We start from the raw sequence: 14,039 nt of genomic DNA, 5'->3' as shown, positions 1-14,039 counted from the left end.
AAGTGCTTCAGACAAACGAAAAGTGCCAAGTATAAACGTTAGAGCGTGGATCATTATCGCGAGACCAAGTAACTCGCCATCAATGAGGGAAGAGCGACGGCGTTAGCGTACTTTAATCCTAAGCATCCGTTGTGCTGGTGTGAAGAAGAGATGTCCGATCATCCCGGTACCGTCGCTCAAACCAGTAATGGAGGTATGAAGGTGCAAGACCACTTTAGCATACCGTCAAGGAATACAAGCAATATATTCCCCGACATGGCGCCCAACGTGGGGCCACAAAGTCTGAACACCCAACGGATAATGTGTCTAGTTTTGTCGTCACAGGGTATATTATAGAAACATGAAGTATTTGCTATAATTGTTTGTTTTTTTTTTTCATAACCAAAAAAATTCGTAATTTCATCTCTTCTATTATTTTCTTATCATATTATCACGATATTCAGGAATTATCATGAGATTTTGTTTATGCTCCGCCTAACTAAGGTAATACTTTCGTAAACCAAATAAGTATCTAATAACATTTAAAAATTTCCCCTTACATTAGTCCTGGCTGAATTTCTACTTCACTGATTAATTTTTCTTCATCCCTTCAAGTCATCTATATCATTTATTTATTACCTACGTAATTTCAAAAACCGCTTTAAAATTAGCTTTGTGTGGATAACAGAGTAATATAATATAATGAATAGAGATCGGAAATGTTATGGCGGCTACAATGTGGTACAGGGTTGGTTGTAGGCGTGGTTCACTTTTATGTAATTTTATTCAATCAAAAAATGACACAACCGTTGCCTTCCTATAACTGCAGTCATTACACTATGAGAGTATAATATGTATTTGCGTAATAGTATGAAACAAAAAAGGGCACTAAACATTTCACATGGTACATACCATAAAATAAGTATATTGGAATAGTACGTAATAATAAGTACCAGCAAACGTTAACAAAATACCCATTTCACAAATGAAAATGACCTTTCAACATTTACCAAGGCCACAGGCGGATATATAAAATAGTTGTGAAGTTTTTAATAGATACTATTTCTACTAATGGTGGCGAAACATCAACTACTTCACATTTTAGTAATATCACTATCCGCGTCATTGTACAATAACATGCATATGTCTGCCTTTGATTTGAAGCTTCGCATCGATCAATTTATTCGATACGTATCTAGCGGCGCCCTAATGCCTGCCCTGTTGGCTTGGCAACAATCAAGACGTTTGCTGAGACGTTGACCATGTACTTCATTCTCGTTTGTGGTGTGTGACGCTTTGCTTGGTCGAGTGTATGACATGTGTTTTTATAGCAGTCAGTAGCATTGTGTATTGTGAACATATAGCGGCACACGGCTTGACAATAGGTTTAGTCTATTTCTGCTACTGCAACGCGCTTTGCCAAACAATACACATTACCACTGTTTATTTATTCGATTGTCGCCACAAAGTTTCCGTTGTCTAATAATGAGATATGGCAATAAAACAGCCAGCGGCGTAATATATCGTTTTTAAAAAACCAGACGTTGACCGGTAGCGGTGTGTGTCTAATTTAGGCCTTAGTAAACAACTGCCGATAGTGCCGTATCGACTACCGAGACGGAGGCAAAAACCGCTGTGTGTGTCATCGTTACTGTCGCCATGAAACGACTTTGTAGTCGACGATTATAACTGCTTGCAATAAAAATTGCGTCAATTTTTACGAAACGAATGCACTGTGATAATTTTTCGATCAGCATCAGCACTTTTTTTGCAGTTGCAGAGAACAAACCCGCAGCTATTTGTATCGCATTGTAGCTCGTGCTGCTAACTGTAAACGTAAATGCTAACCAGGTGCAAAGCAAATATAAGGACAAGCAAAGAGATAAGTTATTTATGGAGTTATTTTATGGAAATGAACAATAACAAAGATATTTTTATTAATTCGTAAAAGTTTTCACAACTTTTTTTTTAAATTAAATAGGAGCAATTTAACCATTGTTTTACCACAACATACCGTAAACCGTAAATTTCGCTCCATTGTCGGCACTTTGATCTCATTCAGTCGTTTTCGATGTCCATGGAAAAGCGCTGATCAGGACAGTAATAAAAATATTTTACTTGTGCATTAAAATAGATTATAATCGTGATAAACATATTATTTAACAATACAATAATTTGAAGAATTGATTATAGTTCTATTACTACTTAGCGACATTTTTATAACTACCTTAGGTAGTATATTGGCTATTTGTTAGTAGCAAAGTGTTATGTTATAAATTACAGAATTTCAAAACCATTTAAGGTATAATTATCTTATATGATGCATCTACATACCCACCTATGTCTAGTCCGTTCTTCCAAAGGCAATGAGGAACATCTCCAGGGTCGGATTAAGGGGGGGCTATGGGGGCTGTAGCCCCGGGCGTCACCATAGCTTAATCCGGCCCTGAACATGACCGATTCTTTGTTTCTTCTCTGGAGGATATATGTAACGAGCGTTCAAATAAAAACGTGATCAAGTTAGTTCTGAAAATTTGGACGTAGGGCGTAGCGTATAGCAAATGAACTTAAACGTCATCTGTCAAAGCGCTATATCGCCGCTATCAATTTGAATATTTTCGTTTTAAAAAGCGTTTAAAATGGTGTTTTCTCAAGAACAAGAAGTGTTTATCATAGAGTCCTACTTTAGAAATGGACGCAAGATTGATGGAATATGGAAGTATTCTTTTGAGGAATGTTTCATAGAATTTCAAAATCAATTTCCCGGCGTTGTTGAGTACAAAATTTTTCAAAGTGCAGTTCAGCGTTGTATTAATGTTTTTCGTGAAACGGGCAGTGTAACAAGAAAAGAAGGAAGCGGCCGACCTAAAAAGCGGACTGAAGAATTAAAAGAAAATGTCCAACAAATAATGGAAAATGCGCCAAGAACTTCTGTACGTGTTTTATCACAAATGGTGGGAGTATCAGTCGGTACCTGCCACACAGTGTTAAAAAAAGATTTGCGTTTGTTCTCCTATCGTTTAACTTGTCAGCAAGAACTTCATGAAGTTGATTTTCCGCGACGGGCTGTATTTTGTGATTGGTTTTTAAACAACTACGGTGAACTTCTGATGAAGCCTGGTTTCATTTAAGTGGATACGTAAACTCACAGAATATGAGAATGTGGTCTTCTGAAAAAACAGATAACTTTTTTGTCGAGGGTCCTCTACACGCTCAAAAAATTGGAGTTTGGTGTGCTCTCAATCGAAGGAGGATTTATGGACCTATTCTTTTTAATGGTACTCTTACTGCGCAAAGGTATAGAGAAGAAATTATCGCTCCTTTTGTTAACCAGCTGGAAGAAAACGAAATTACAAACTTTTACTTTCTACAAGATGGCGCAAGGGCACATACGGCAGGCGAGACGATGAATATGTTGAGGGAAGTTTTCCAAAATCGACTAATAAGTCTCAATGCTGAACAGGAATTTCCACCGAGGTCATGTGATATTACGCCGTGTGATTTCTTTTTGTGGCCTTACCTTAAAAACACTATTTTTGAACTGCCTATTCCTGATTTAAACCATCTGCAGGCTCGACTTATAGACAAGATTCGTGAAATTAACAATACCCCGAGCATCTTAGAAAATGTCTTTAATTCTTTGAGGAACAGGTGTGAAAAGTGCTTGGAACAAGGAGGGGGACACTTTCCGCAGCTCCTTTAATTGTTTGTTATTGTTATCACGATTATTCTTTAAAATAAAGTTATATAGTCATTAACGTTATTGAAACTGACAGCTGCTATACAGCTCGTTGAGAAATGAGGTTAAGTTGGTCGCTATAAGCTACTCCCTACGTCCAATGTGTCAGAGCCAACTTCGACCACGTTTTTATTTGAACGCTCGTTATATACCGAAACTTAGTAAAACTACAAATTATTGTTATACATAGTTTGAGAATTATAATTGTTATCATTGCAGGTTAGGTTATAGTAATTTTATTTCCAAACCAAGCAAATCCTGAACTACTCTCAAATGACATTTGGTAGCAACAAGATGGAGCTCCGCCTCATTATGAAGTTGACGTTAGTACCTAAATAATGTATTTCCGTAGAGATGGATAGGGCGAAGAGGATATATCGAATGGCCACTGCGATCGCCAGATTTAAGTCCATTAGGCTATTTTCTTTGGGTCCATTTAAAATCTGTCGTCTACAAGACCAAACCTCAGTCGTTAGAAGAGTTGGAAGATGTAATTAGGATGACCGTTTAAGAAATATCACAGTATGACATTCAAAATTCCTTAAAAGCCTTCGTTGATCGATTAGCATAATGTCAGGCTGCTGAAGGTCACCAGTTTGCACATTCATTTTATTATGAATCTTTTTTTTAATTTTCAAGTGCTCCATATTTTGCAATAACAAATTTTATTTTCATTAAATAAAATGTTCACTCTTTGTTTTATTGTTTTATTCAACATTTAGAAAACAATAAATCGCAGACTAAACATGTTTAAATAAACAGGGCCGTCCATTTAAAAAAACTGCTCACAACGCCGTAATATCTAAAAATAAAGTAAAGTTATTTTTAAATCAAACTTACGGTTCACGCTGTACACAAGTGTTCCGACACATTTGCCCAACCCTGTATAAACAAAAGGCGCAACACTTGTTTTAACCTAATACTTAGCCACTGGTACGATCGTCATGAGTTTAGTTTCCCTGAATATTATTCGTAAAGATCAAAACAGACGGGTTTTACAATGACGCACAATATACGGATCATATGGAGAAAATAATAAACAGAATGTTTTTTTGTCTGTCATTATTTATTTGTGATTTACTTTATTACTTAATCATTCTGAATTAACAATAGCGAAAAATAATATTTATTATTTATTTATAGTTACTATAATATTGACAATTTATTCAGTAAGCAGCATCATGATTCTAACTTGAAACATTAGAAGTACTCGTGATATTACGTATCGATATTCTGAGAGACTACCCGTAGATAATAAAAGTATATAAATATTTGCTAATCATCACAACTGGTCATTACAGACATCTTATCGCTTTCTTTCGAAAAATTTCGGCAGATAATATCTTCTAATCATCTAATCCTTATGTTATCGATTTCCACTTATTATACTAAAAATGCCGTCATTAATACAAATCACGCAATTCTTTTATATACGCTCTTAACAACAGTATCTTAATGTGCCCTTTATTATACAGTGTGGTGTGCTCCGATGAACCCAACACCTATGTAACTTTATGCACAATAATCGAGGAAACAGATAAATTTTTATTTTCAGGGAGGTGTATTAGTCGCATTCAAAGGAACGTTCTACTGTCTAAATAGAATTTACAGGCACGTGTCTAAAAAATATGACAATGTCTTAATTACACTGTTTGTTTCAAAATATGATTTAAATACAAGGTCACAGAATCCACAGTACGTATTACATAGATTACAGTAATTGTAAGCAAACCGGAGAAAATTTATAGTTAGACAAGCAGTTAGTCCGATAGTTTACATGATATTTTTTTAATGACAGTCTGAAGATAATGCCGTGTTCATTTCGCGTGACAGGAAATAATTATTAACAATAACATAAAGAGGTATAAACTCGTGTCAGAAGTCAAAACACGCAAATTAAAAACCGCCACTATATAGGATGTAAGAAGTTTGACTGCCATTACTTCAGCATGAGACAGGGTAATAATAAATGAACAAAAAAGTTGTATATTACAGGGGCGTAAGATTAATAGTTTTCAAAATACAGCGAGTATTAATATTGGGGAGGTTCATCACAACGTGACAACAGCGCTTAACCTGCTGATGAACACATGTACACGCGGCAGACTTGTACTACGGAAAAAATGTAAACAACTATTATTGTGAAACATTTAGTAAATTTCAAGACATTATTTTCCAGTTTTTAAATTAAAATAAAATGTTTCGATTTTGTAGTACGAAGATAGTGTTGTGCTTAAATTTTAGCTCGAATTTTAGTAATTATGAATCTCTTAAAACAGGAATTAAAATACCCAAAGATTCACGTCGTCCAAATAAACATACGTATTAAATATAATTTAGGTACTTACCAAAACGCACAAGTACAAAACAATCTATAACATATGCTTAAAATGTCCACCACCATTTTCGATGCATGCACGACACCTTCAAATCCAATTTTCGCTGGAAAACACCTCAAGAAAAGGAAATAGTGGTACGCAACACTCCCAACACGGTCGAATCCAGATACCAACTGAATTGCGTATTGGTGGTTGCTGGACATCTTAGTACCACATGATAATAAACCGCCGCGCCGTTGTCACATTGCTCGATATGAATTTTATCGAATTTTAAATTTATTACAACGATTAATTAATTGAACTTTTGTACATCAAGTAAAAATTGTTGAGCTTAGGACCCTTGTCATATAAGTTTTTTTTGTTTATTTTAATATATTATATCGTCTGTTAAAATTAAGGCAGTCAAACTTCGAACACCCTGTATATGCATAGGGTGCTTCGTTTCAAATGAAAAATTTTGGTTTTTCTTTTCAATGACGAAATATTGTTTTAAACATTGGAAAAAATTATTATTTATTTTATTTAAAATGCGCTGGTAAAAAAATGCAGTGAGCAAATCGCCCATAAATCAAGCTGTCTTTGTTCTGCTTTGGCTCGACCATAATTAGCGTGAATTTCATCTGGCAAGTCGATTTATAGATGGGCGATTTGCTCGCCAAACCTCGAGTAGTGCGGAAGCACCTTTGTAAATAAAATGAATTCCCGAGAGCATTTATGTTGATTGATTGATTTAATAATAAAATAACCTGTCAAAGACATAAAATTATGCAAAGGTAATTTGATCTAAGTAGGTTTATTTTCGTCCAAGGAAGCCACCCCTGAAGTATGACCCATTCGTTTTTGGACACCTTGTATATTAAGGAGCACAAGCTTGATTGTGTGATTGATTTTGGGGACAAATCAATTGGTTTTTTCTTGAAAAACGGCGAACTGTCAACGATTATAACACAAGTACCTACCCCTTATGTATAAAATTAAATTTAACGTTAAAATATATGACAAATACTATAAAAATTGTAATATCAAAAAAGTTATGTCGTAAAATGTTACCTGGAAAGCAGATGGTTAAAAATGTTATTGCATTGCATTGCTTTTCTCGGAAAAATATGATTAAAATTTGATTTAACTAAAACAAAAGACCCATAAGAAAAAATATTCCTATTTTTTTGGTATTCTATCCGACCTTAATTAAATCTATGATATTTTTTCCAAAACACCCAGTATATTTCAAGGTGTACTCATATATGCGTTTATAGATTTGTAGTTTTGCATAGATTGTTTCCAGAATCGTTTATGTAAAGTAAAATTAAATTGTTAATACGTAATACTAGAAATAACAGCATACAATAATTATTACAGAACTATTACATCTGTAATACTTTTAATAACAAACATGCAGTTGTAGCTATAAAAGCACTGCATTTCCATTCAGATAAGATAATGTTGTTATTGGCAAATTTAATGATATTGTTATTTTTAGTAATTATTTCTTTAATGAGTTTATTAGTTTTAAAATTTCTCTTAAATAACCACTACCTGTCCTTATTCATTCAGTATATATATAACAGTTTATTTTTATTTTATTTTTCGAAAATCCGAGATAACATATTATCGCACGACATAAAACTGTAATGCATAATAGAGGCTTTACTCCGATAATACAGTCATAACTTCTACACAGGTATAGCTACGAGACTAAAATGATTTTCAGATTCCAAATTCCAATTCCAATATTCCAAACTGACGAGTTAAATATCTACCAAAAAATTAAAACAATCTCAACGCTCCCATAGCTCACGTAGCACGTACCACCCAGATTTTGTCCCCTAAAGCTACCATACAGGCACATTAAGGAGGCCACACAGTCATAAACAAAGACAGTGCTCCGTTAGCAGGCGACACAAGCGTAAGGGTGCATGTTAAAGGATAATGACATTGGGTACAACCAAAAATCCTCGACATGGCGCCCAACGTGGGACCACGATATCAGAAATGCCTACGGATAATGTAAATCCACTACACTATAGGGTAATGGAAATAGACAACACTCTTGATAATAGTTTTAAAAATGGATAATAACGAAGGCTAGGTCTTAGTAATAAAAAAATTTGATAGTAAGTTATCAGTAAGTACAATAGAGAAGATAAAAGTGGGGCCTAAACATTTATGATGTTACAATGCATTTTTGCTTTTAGTTATCTCAGAATTATGTGATTATTTCACTTGATAAAAGCACACGCCATTAAATATTTTAGTTAATGCTGCTAATGTCAGATAAGCACAAAGGCTAAAAATAGTGACGCTATACGATTTTTTTAAATCATTAAATCAACTTGAACGTCAAAACTAAAAGTTATGTCGTAAACGTAAAAATATTTGCTATACGCTTAACTCGACCCAGAACTCGACATACAATTTTCTTATTTAAATGACCTGGGCATTGGATTATTATTGTGTGCAGATTTGATTGTATTGTAATTGATAAAATGTGACGTACGTTAACAAATTTTACATAATGCTCACCGTAATCAGCGAGAATCAAAGGTCAAGAGTAGACTGAGTGTCACTGAGTAGGTACTAAATTGATCATTTAAGGAACTTTTAAAAAGCTTTAACAATTTTCAATCGAATATGTACTTATATTGTATATTTGATAACGGATACAGAAAAGTTTCTAATTTCTATATCACTTTTGCGAAAAATAGAAAAACAATAAGATAATTGTTACTAAGCTCCATCATCAAAATATACAGGCTGTTTATTTTAAAAGTTTTCAACCCGATATCTCGAAAAATAAATGAGATATCTAAGTTCTGTAGAAAGTGTTGTATAGTATACATAAATGGCTGCAATTCTTCTTAAATTGCAATCTAATTTTATTTAACTTCGACACTGTTAATTATTATGATGTCGTTTACTGGTAGTTCTGCTATTCTTCAACCTGGCTGGGATTTCCTTCGCAATCGGAGCGTACGACTTGTAACTGACATGCCTAGCTTACACAACATTGCTCTAGAAGTCCACCTTGACACTTAGGTATATCATAAAAATTTACTTTATAATGGCTGAATGCTCACGTACGTCTCGATTTTTTTATAGTAATAGTCCATCCGTTCACGTAACTTCAACGAAATGTTTGTTTTGATATATTAGCAAATACTTTTGACTAATGATGTTGTAAGAAGCAACTACTCTGTGGACTACAGCCCCGTTCAACATTGAATTACACCTGCACTGTCTAGTAAACAGTTAAGATGAAGACGATTTAACTTTCAGGAATAGGTTCGAATTTTTCGTATTTTTAGTATGATGTCAATCCGTTTATAACTATATAATGTACGTTTTTTTTTTCGATTTCCTACGCAACTCGAAAAACACATTACATCACGTTTTCAGGGGTTCAACAACGACTCTTTGGATGCTTTTATTTAGTTTTTGGGTACTCATATTTTGGACATTTTTCCTTGAAAATTTTGTAGAGTACGTACCTATGAGAGTATTTCGCTAAAAAAGTTTTCTCGAGAAAAATCTAAAATAATCCTATTATAAAATCTTTCACATGCCTCCGTATACAAAAAAATATATATTTAAGTTTTTTTATATAAATTGTTAGATATTGAGCTAAAATATAGAATCCTATACCTTAAATCCTAAGCCTTTCATGCTTAAATTATAATCAGATATATAAGTAATTATTAATTTCGTTAATGCAACTACTGCTGTGCCGTCACAAAATTGGAATAGAATCATCTTCAGAATTATTCCACGTCTTTGTTTAATAAAACGTTAATAAACTTACATAATTTTAGAGACTCCATTTACGCGCCATGTTTCAAATTTCATTTTAATCCCTACCAATTCTTACACGTCAACATTTCCAAAACTTACCTTTTAATGTAATTTTCTCAATACACCGATATTGTCGAACAGATTATCCTTTAACACTTAAACAGAATCACTTCAACTAAATCTAATAAAAAAAGCAGATGCAAATTTTTAAGTCAAACTAGTATGCCACTTGCAGTCCAATGGACTTGCTAATGTGAACCCGAAACGCGGTTTGTTCTTTGTTATATGTTGCCTTAAAAATTCTAGTTATATCGTAACAGAGTAGTATTGTTATTAACATAACGTGCAGGGGTCGAATCTAGATTTTTAGGTTATCCGTTAACCATGTTTGTATGTTTGGTTGCCTACAACTGAGGCGGATGGTTCAAATAAATTGCACGAGTAAATTGTATCAGTGACTATAACAAGATTCAACATTCTTGTTATAGTCACTGATTGTATGTATTTTCTAAATGATATAAAATTTTTAACACAATATAAATTCACATTAACCAGACGGATAAAATTTTATTTAACACATTTTAAACCTTCACACTTGCTTTTAAACTCTCGTTGGTCATTTTTGTTAGAAGCTAAAATGGAATGAGATTATTTATAGAGAAACATTGCTTAGATCAACATACATGTTAATTTCGTTCCAATTAAAACTTCTTTTTCCTTTAGTTCTAACTCTCTTTTTATGGATTCCTCAAAACACAACGCCGCAATTCTGAAGAAGAGATTATTAACGTTTTTCCCAGTTTTTGAGGAGACTGACCAGTACTCGGCATTTATCCGTTTTGCAACTTTCTTTACACTTACTTCCATATTTTTCAATGCATATTTTTTCTAGAAATAAACTAATGAAATTAATATACCTTTACCATGAAAACTGATTTCCCCATAAAACATTGCAGTGGCACATAGATCAAGAGTTATAATTTTATGTTTTATGGAAACTCATTTTAATGTTACCATTAAGTCCAGTTTTGTTCCCACCAAAAATATAAAAGGGCATAGCGAAGATGACGCAGTCAAAGCTTCACTTAACCAATTTTTACAATGATATAAAGACTCTACATTTGTATAATCAAATACTACAATTATTGCTGAAACAGAATTATCAAGTTTTACTAAACTTCATTTACATATTTTTCTATATCTACCTTGTGTTCCTCTGTAATAAGACTGAGCAATTGACTTAAATCTCTCTTGTCCAGCCGTATCCCATCTAAAAGTTCTTATTTATTAAATTTGTACAAATATAGCAATGAATATTATTCTTACATTTGTAAATTATATGGCACGCGTAGTATATCGAATCGCTCTACTTCGAAATCCACACCAATAGTTGATTTGTAATTAGAATCAAATATTTTTTTACAAAACCTGAAAAATGTTACTAAATTATATTTATAAAATTAATCTAAATTGCTCATATATCCCTTGACAGCTACAACCGTATATTCAACATGTAGTAAATAGGGTTGCATAAATTCTAAAAAGTATTGATTTTTATATTAGAAACTTTAATTAATAAATTGTATATAATAACGCAAAATATTAAAATATTATTGAACTTACCTGTTTACTATTGAAGTTTTCCCAACCGATACGTCTCCGATAACTATTACTTTAGACAACTTTAGCCAATTTATTTTTTCTTCTAAACATTTCTTGTAAGCCCTTTCACTAAAATTGATTGTGTGATAGGGAGTATATTCTAGTCTGTATGGCTCTGGAAATGAGTTAATACGTCTGTCCTCTGGTGCTTCGTCTTTTAACATTTTTAAAATATTACTTCCTTGTACTTGTGGCATGTTGAAAAGTTTCAAACATTTGTTTGTATTGTCGAACTATCAAGATTATTCCAACAACGCCACCAGAATATATACATAATTCTCCAAAAAATCATAAACATGATGATCATTATTGTAAATATAATATTCTGTGGGGTGATTCAATCTATAAAATGAAAAGAAATATTTAAAAGGTGCTCACAAGTTTTACTATTTATAATTCAAATTTAGCGCGTAATGACTGCCCTAGTCGTGACAGCATTGTTAGTCAAAACTTGTAGGTTAACTTCCTTTTACTGTGTTTCTTTCATGTAAAATGGCACCTACGAAGCCAAAGTCAGCGGATAAATCCGGTAATTATACTCTATTCCATAATTAATTGTTAGTTAACTTGAAACAGTTCAAAACTTCATATTTATCTTAGTTGTTGCAATAACATTTTTGTCTCTTAACTACCCATTTCTCAAAAAAAATATATAAAAAGCCACGCGGTACTATCCACATGGTAAATATAGTAAAAAGTTGATAATTGTCATTCTCACTTACAAATGATGATAAACATGTGGGAATCTCTTTGAATTGATATGAAAACTCAGTTTAACACAACACTGATCTTGTTTATGTATTGTTTTTTTTAAGGTTAGGTGTCACATAGATATACTTAAGTGTTCTTCTTTTAGCTCCTAAGAAGGAAGAAAAAAAGAAGCCAGCAACCGCTCCAGCTAGCGGTGCTGCTGCCGCTGGTGCGTCAAGTTCTTCGTCGAAAGCTGCCCCAGCTCCAAAAGCCGCAAGTAAGCCTGCAGAAAAGAAGGCAACGTCAAAAACTCCAGCACCCAAACCAGCCGCAGCGAAAGCAGCTTCCAGCAAAACCCCCGCTGCAGCTCCTAAAACAAAGGCCACAACAGCTGCTAAACCGTCTGTCAAGGGAGCAGCAAGTAAAGGCGCCGCCAAACCCGCTGCAAAGGGAGCTGCTAAAAAACCAGCCGCTGGAAAAGCTCCTGCGAGTAAAGTTAAGGCTCCGCCAAAGGCCCTCGTTGCCAAGCCGAAAAAAAACGTTCCCGTCAAACAGCAAAAGGGTGTTGGCAAAAAGCCAGCCGTCGCTGCTCCCGGTGCGCCTGTTGCTAAAGCTTTAAAAATCCAGAAAAAGGTACGTTATTCTATTTATACTTGTTTTTGTTATTTCGAATCGTATTCGTTTTATTATCTTGAAATGTCAAGGAATCCAGTGCAGTACGATTTTAAAGGGTTTAGAAATGAATAATCAGTTCACGTCTGCCAGCCCTGTTTGTACAAAAATTTCTTTTCTCAAACTATTTATTATAGATCCAATTTGTATTTTAAATTCCACATATGTACTACATTTTACCTTTGTAAGCGCCACTGTTTACTTGTTTTTTGGAGGAAGTCTCTGATTTACGACTAAGCTCGCCAAGCTCGTATTTGACGTATAACTGACCACTTCTTATTAATAATAATACTATTACTTATTGATATTTTATTTTGCACAAGTTGTAGTGCGGAAATGATGATTTACTGTGTGGGAATCTCTTTGAAAGATAAATGAAAAAAATCGTTTACACAAGACTGACATTTCCTTAAACATTATTGAATTTCGTGGTTGTTACTTTTTGTTAATCGCTTTTATCTCCAAAGGTTATTAAAGGCCCCAATGGCACGCATTCGCGTAAGATCCGTACGTCTGTCCATTTTCACCGTCCAAGGACACTCAGGCCACCAAGAAATCCTAAATACCCCAGGAAGAGTGTCCCGACGAGATCCCGCATGGACGCGTACAACATCATCAAATACCCATTGACGACTGAGGCCGCCATGAAGAAGATCGAGGACAACAACACGTTGGTGTTCCTGGTGCACACCAGGGCAAACAAGCACCATATCAGGGCCGCCGTGAAGAAATTGTACGACATTAACGTAGCGAAAGTGAATACGTTAATCAGGCCAGACGGTAAGAAGAAGGCGTACGTAAGATTAGCCAGGGATTACGATGCTTTGGATGTCGCTAATAAAATCGGCATCATATAATCCGTTTTTGTACATTACGTTTAAATAAAGGGTGAGAGATATGTTGCTGTTTTTATTTTTTTTACTTAGAATATTTTTTGTTACATCAAAACTCTATTCCTTTGTGATCTTTTTAGACAATTGAACAAATGACATGATTTTTTGGATTATTTTATTTTTTAGCAAAATATTATATATTGCGTGTCCCATAAATACATATACAGGTTGATTCAGAACTTATCCAAAAAAAATTTTTAGATGTACAGGATACAATTTTGTAAAAGAAAATCAAAAAGGGCAGTTCCAAAATGATTTAATAATATACTTCTGTAC

General features: G+C 33.9%; 3 protein-coding genes across 3 annotated transcripts in view; 1 reads left to right on the top strand and 2 right to left on the bottom strand.

The window, feature by feature from the left end:
• Positions 1-10,116, bottom strand: part of LOC108904057 (NADPH--cytochrome P450 reductase) — a 38,591-nt gene extending 28,475 nt beyond the window's left edge. Inside the window, exon 1 of the mRNA XM_018706441.1 lies at positions 9,946-10,116. The gene's annotated coding sequence lies outside the window, so the exon portion shown is untranslated. The remainder of the gene's footprint in view (positions 1-9,945) is intronic.
• Positions 10,117-10,400: 284 nt separating this feature from the next.
• On the bottom strand, positions 10,401-11,705 carry LOC108904023 (ras-related protein Rab-34). The gene is made up of 6 exons (XM_018706392.1): positions 11,470-11,705; positions 11,173-11,274; positions 11,052-11,116; positions 10,861-10,994; positions 10,530-10,734; positions 10,401-10,478 (listed from the first exon to the last, which is right to left on the bottom strand). The coding sequence occupies exons 1-6, from the start codon at positions 11,703-11,705 to the stop codon at positions 10,414-10,416; spliced, it is 807 nt and encodes a 268-aa protein (XP_018561908.1). The 3' UTR covers positions 10,401-10,413.
• A 248-nt stretch (positions 11,706-11,953) lies between these two features.
• LOC108904032 (60S ribosomal protein L23a) lies at positions 11,954-13,768 on the top strand. Its single transcript, XM_018706401.1, has 3 exons — positions 11,954-12,037; positions 12,365-12,831; positions 13,338-13,768. Exons 1-3 carry the CDS (start codon positions 12,001-12,003, stop codon positions 13,725-13,727), a joined length of 894 nt encoding a protein of 297 aa, XP_018561917.1. The 5' UTR covers positions 11,954-12,000; the 3' UTR covers positions 13,728-13,768.
• Positions 13,769-14,039: the final 271 nt, after the last annotated feature.

The sequence above is a fragment of the Anoplophora glabripennis genome, unplaced genomic scaffold (assembly GCF_000390285.2).
Source record: "Anoplophora glabripennis isolate ALB-LARVAE unplaced genomic scaffold, Agla_2.0 scaffold14, whole genome shotgun sequence".
In the NCBI taxonomy this organism is placed as follows: Eukaryota; Metazoa; Arthropoda; class Insecta; order Coleoptera; family Cerambycidae; genus Anoplophora; species Anoplophora glabripennis.
The sequence above is the reverse complement of the archived record's forward strand: the minus strand, read 5'-3'. Positions and strand labels throughout refer to the sequence as shown.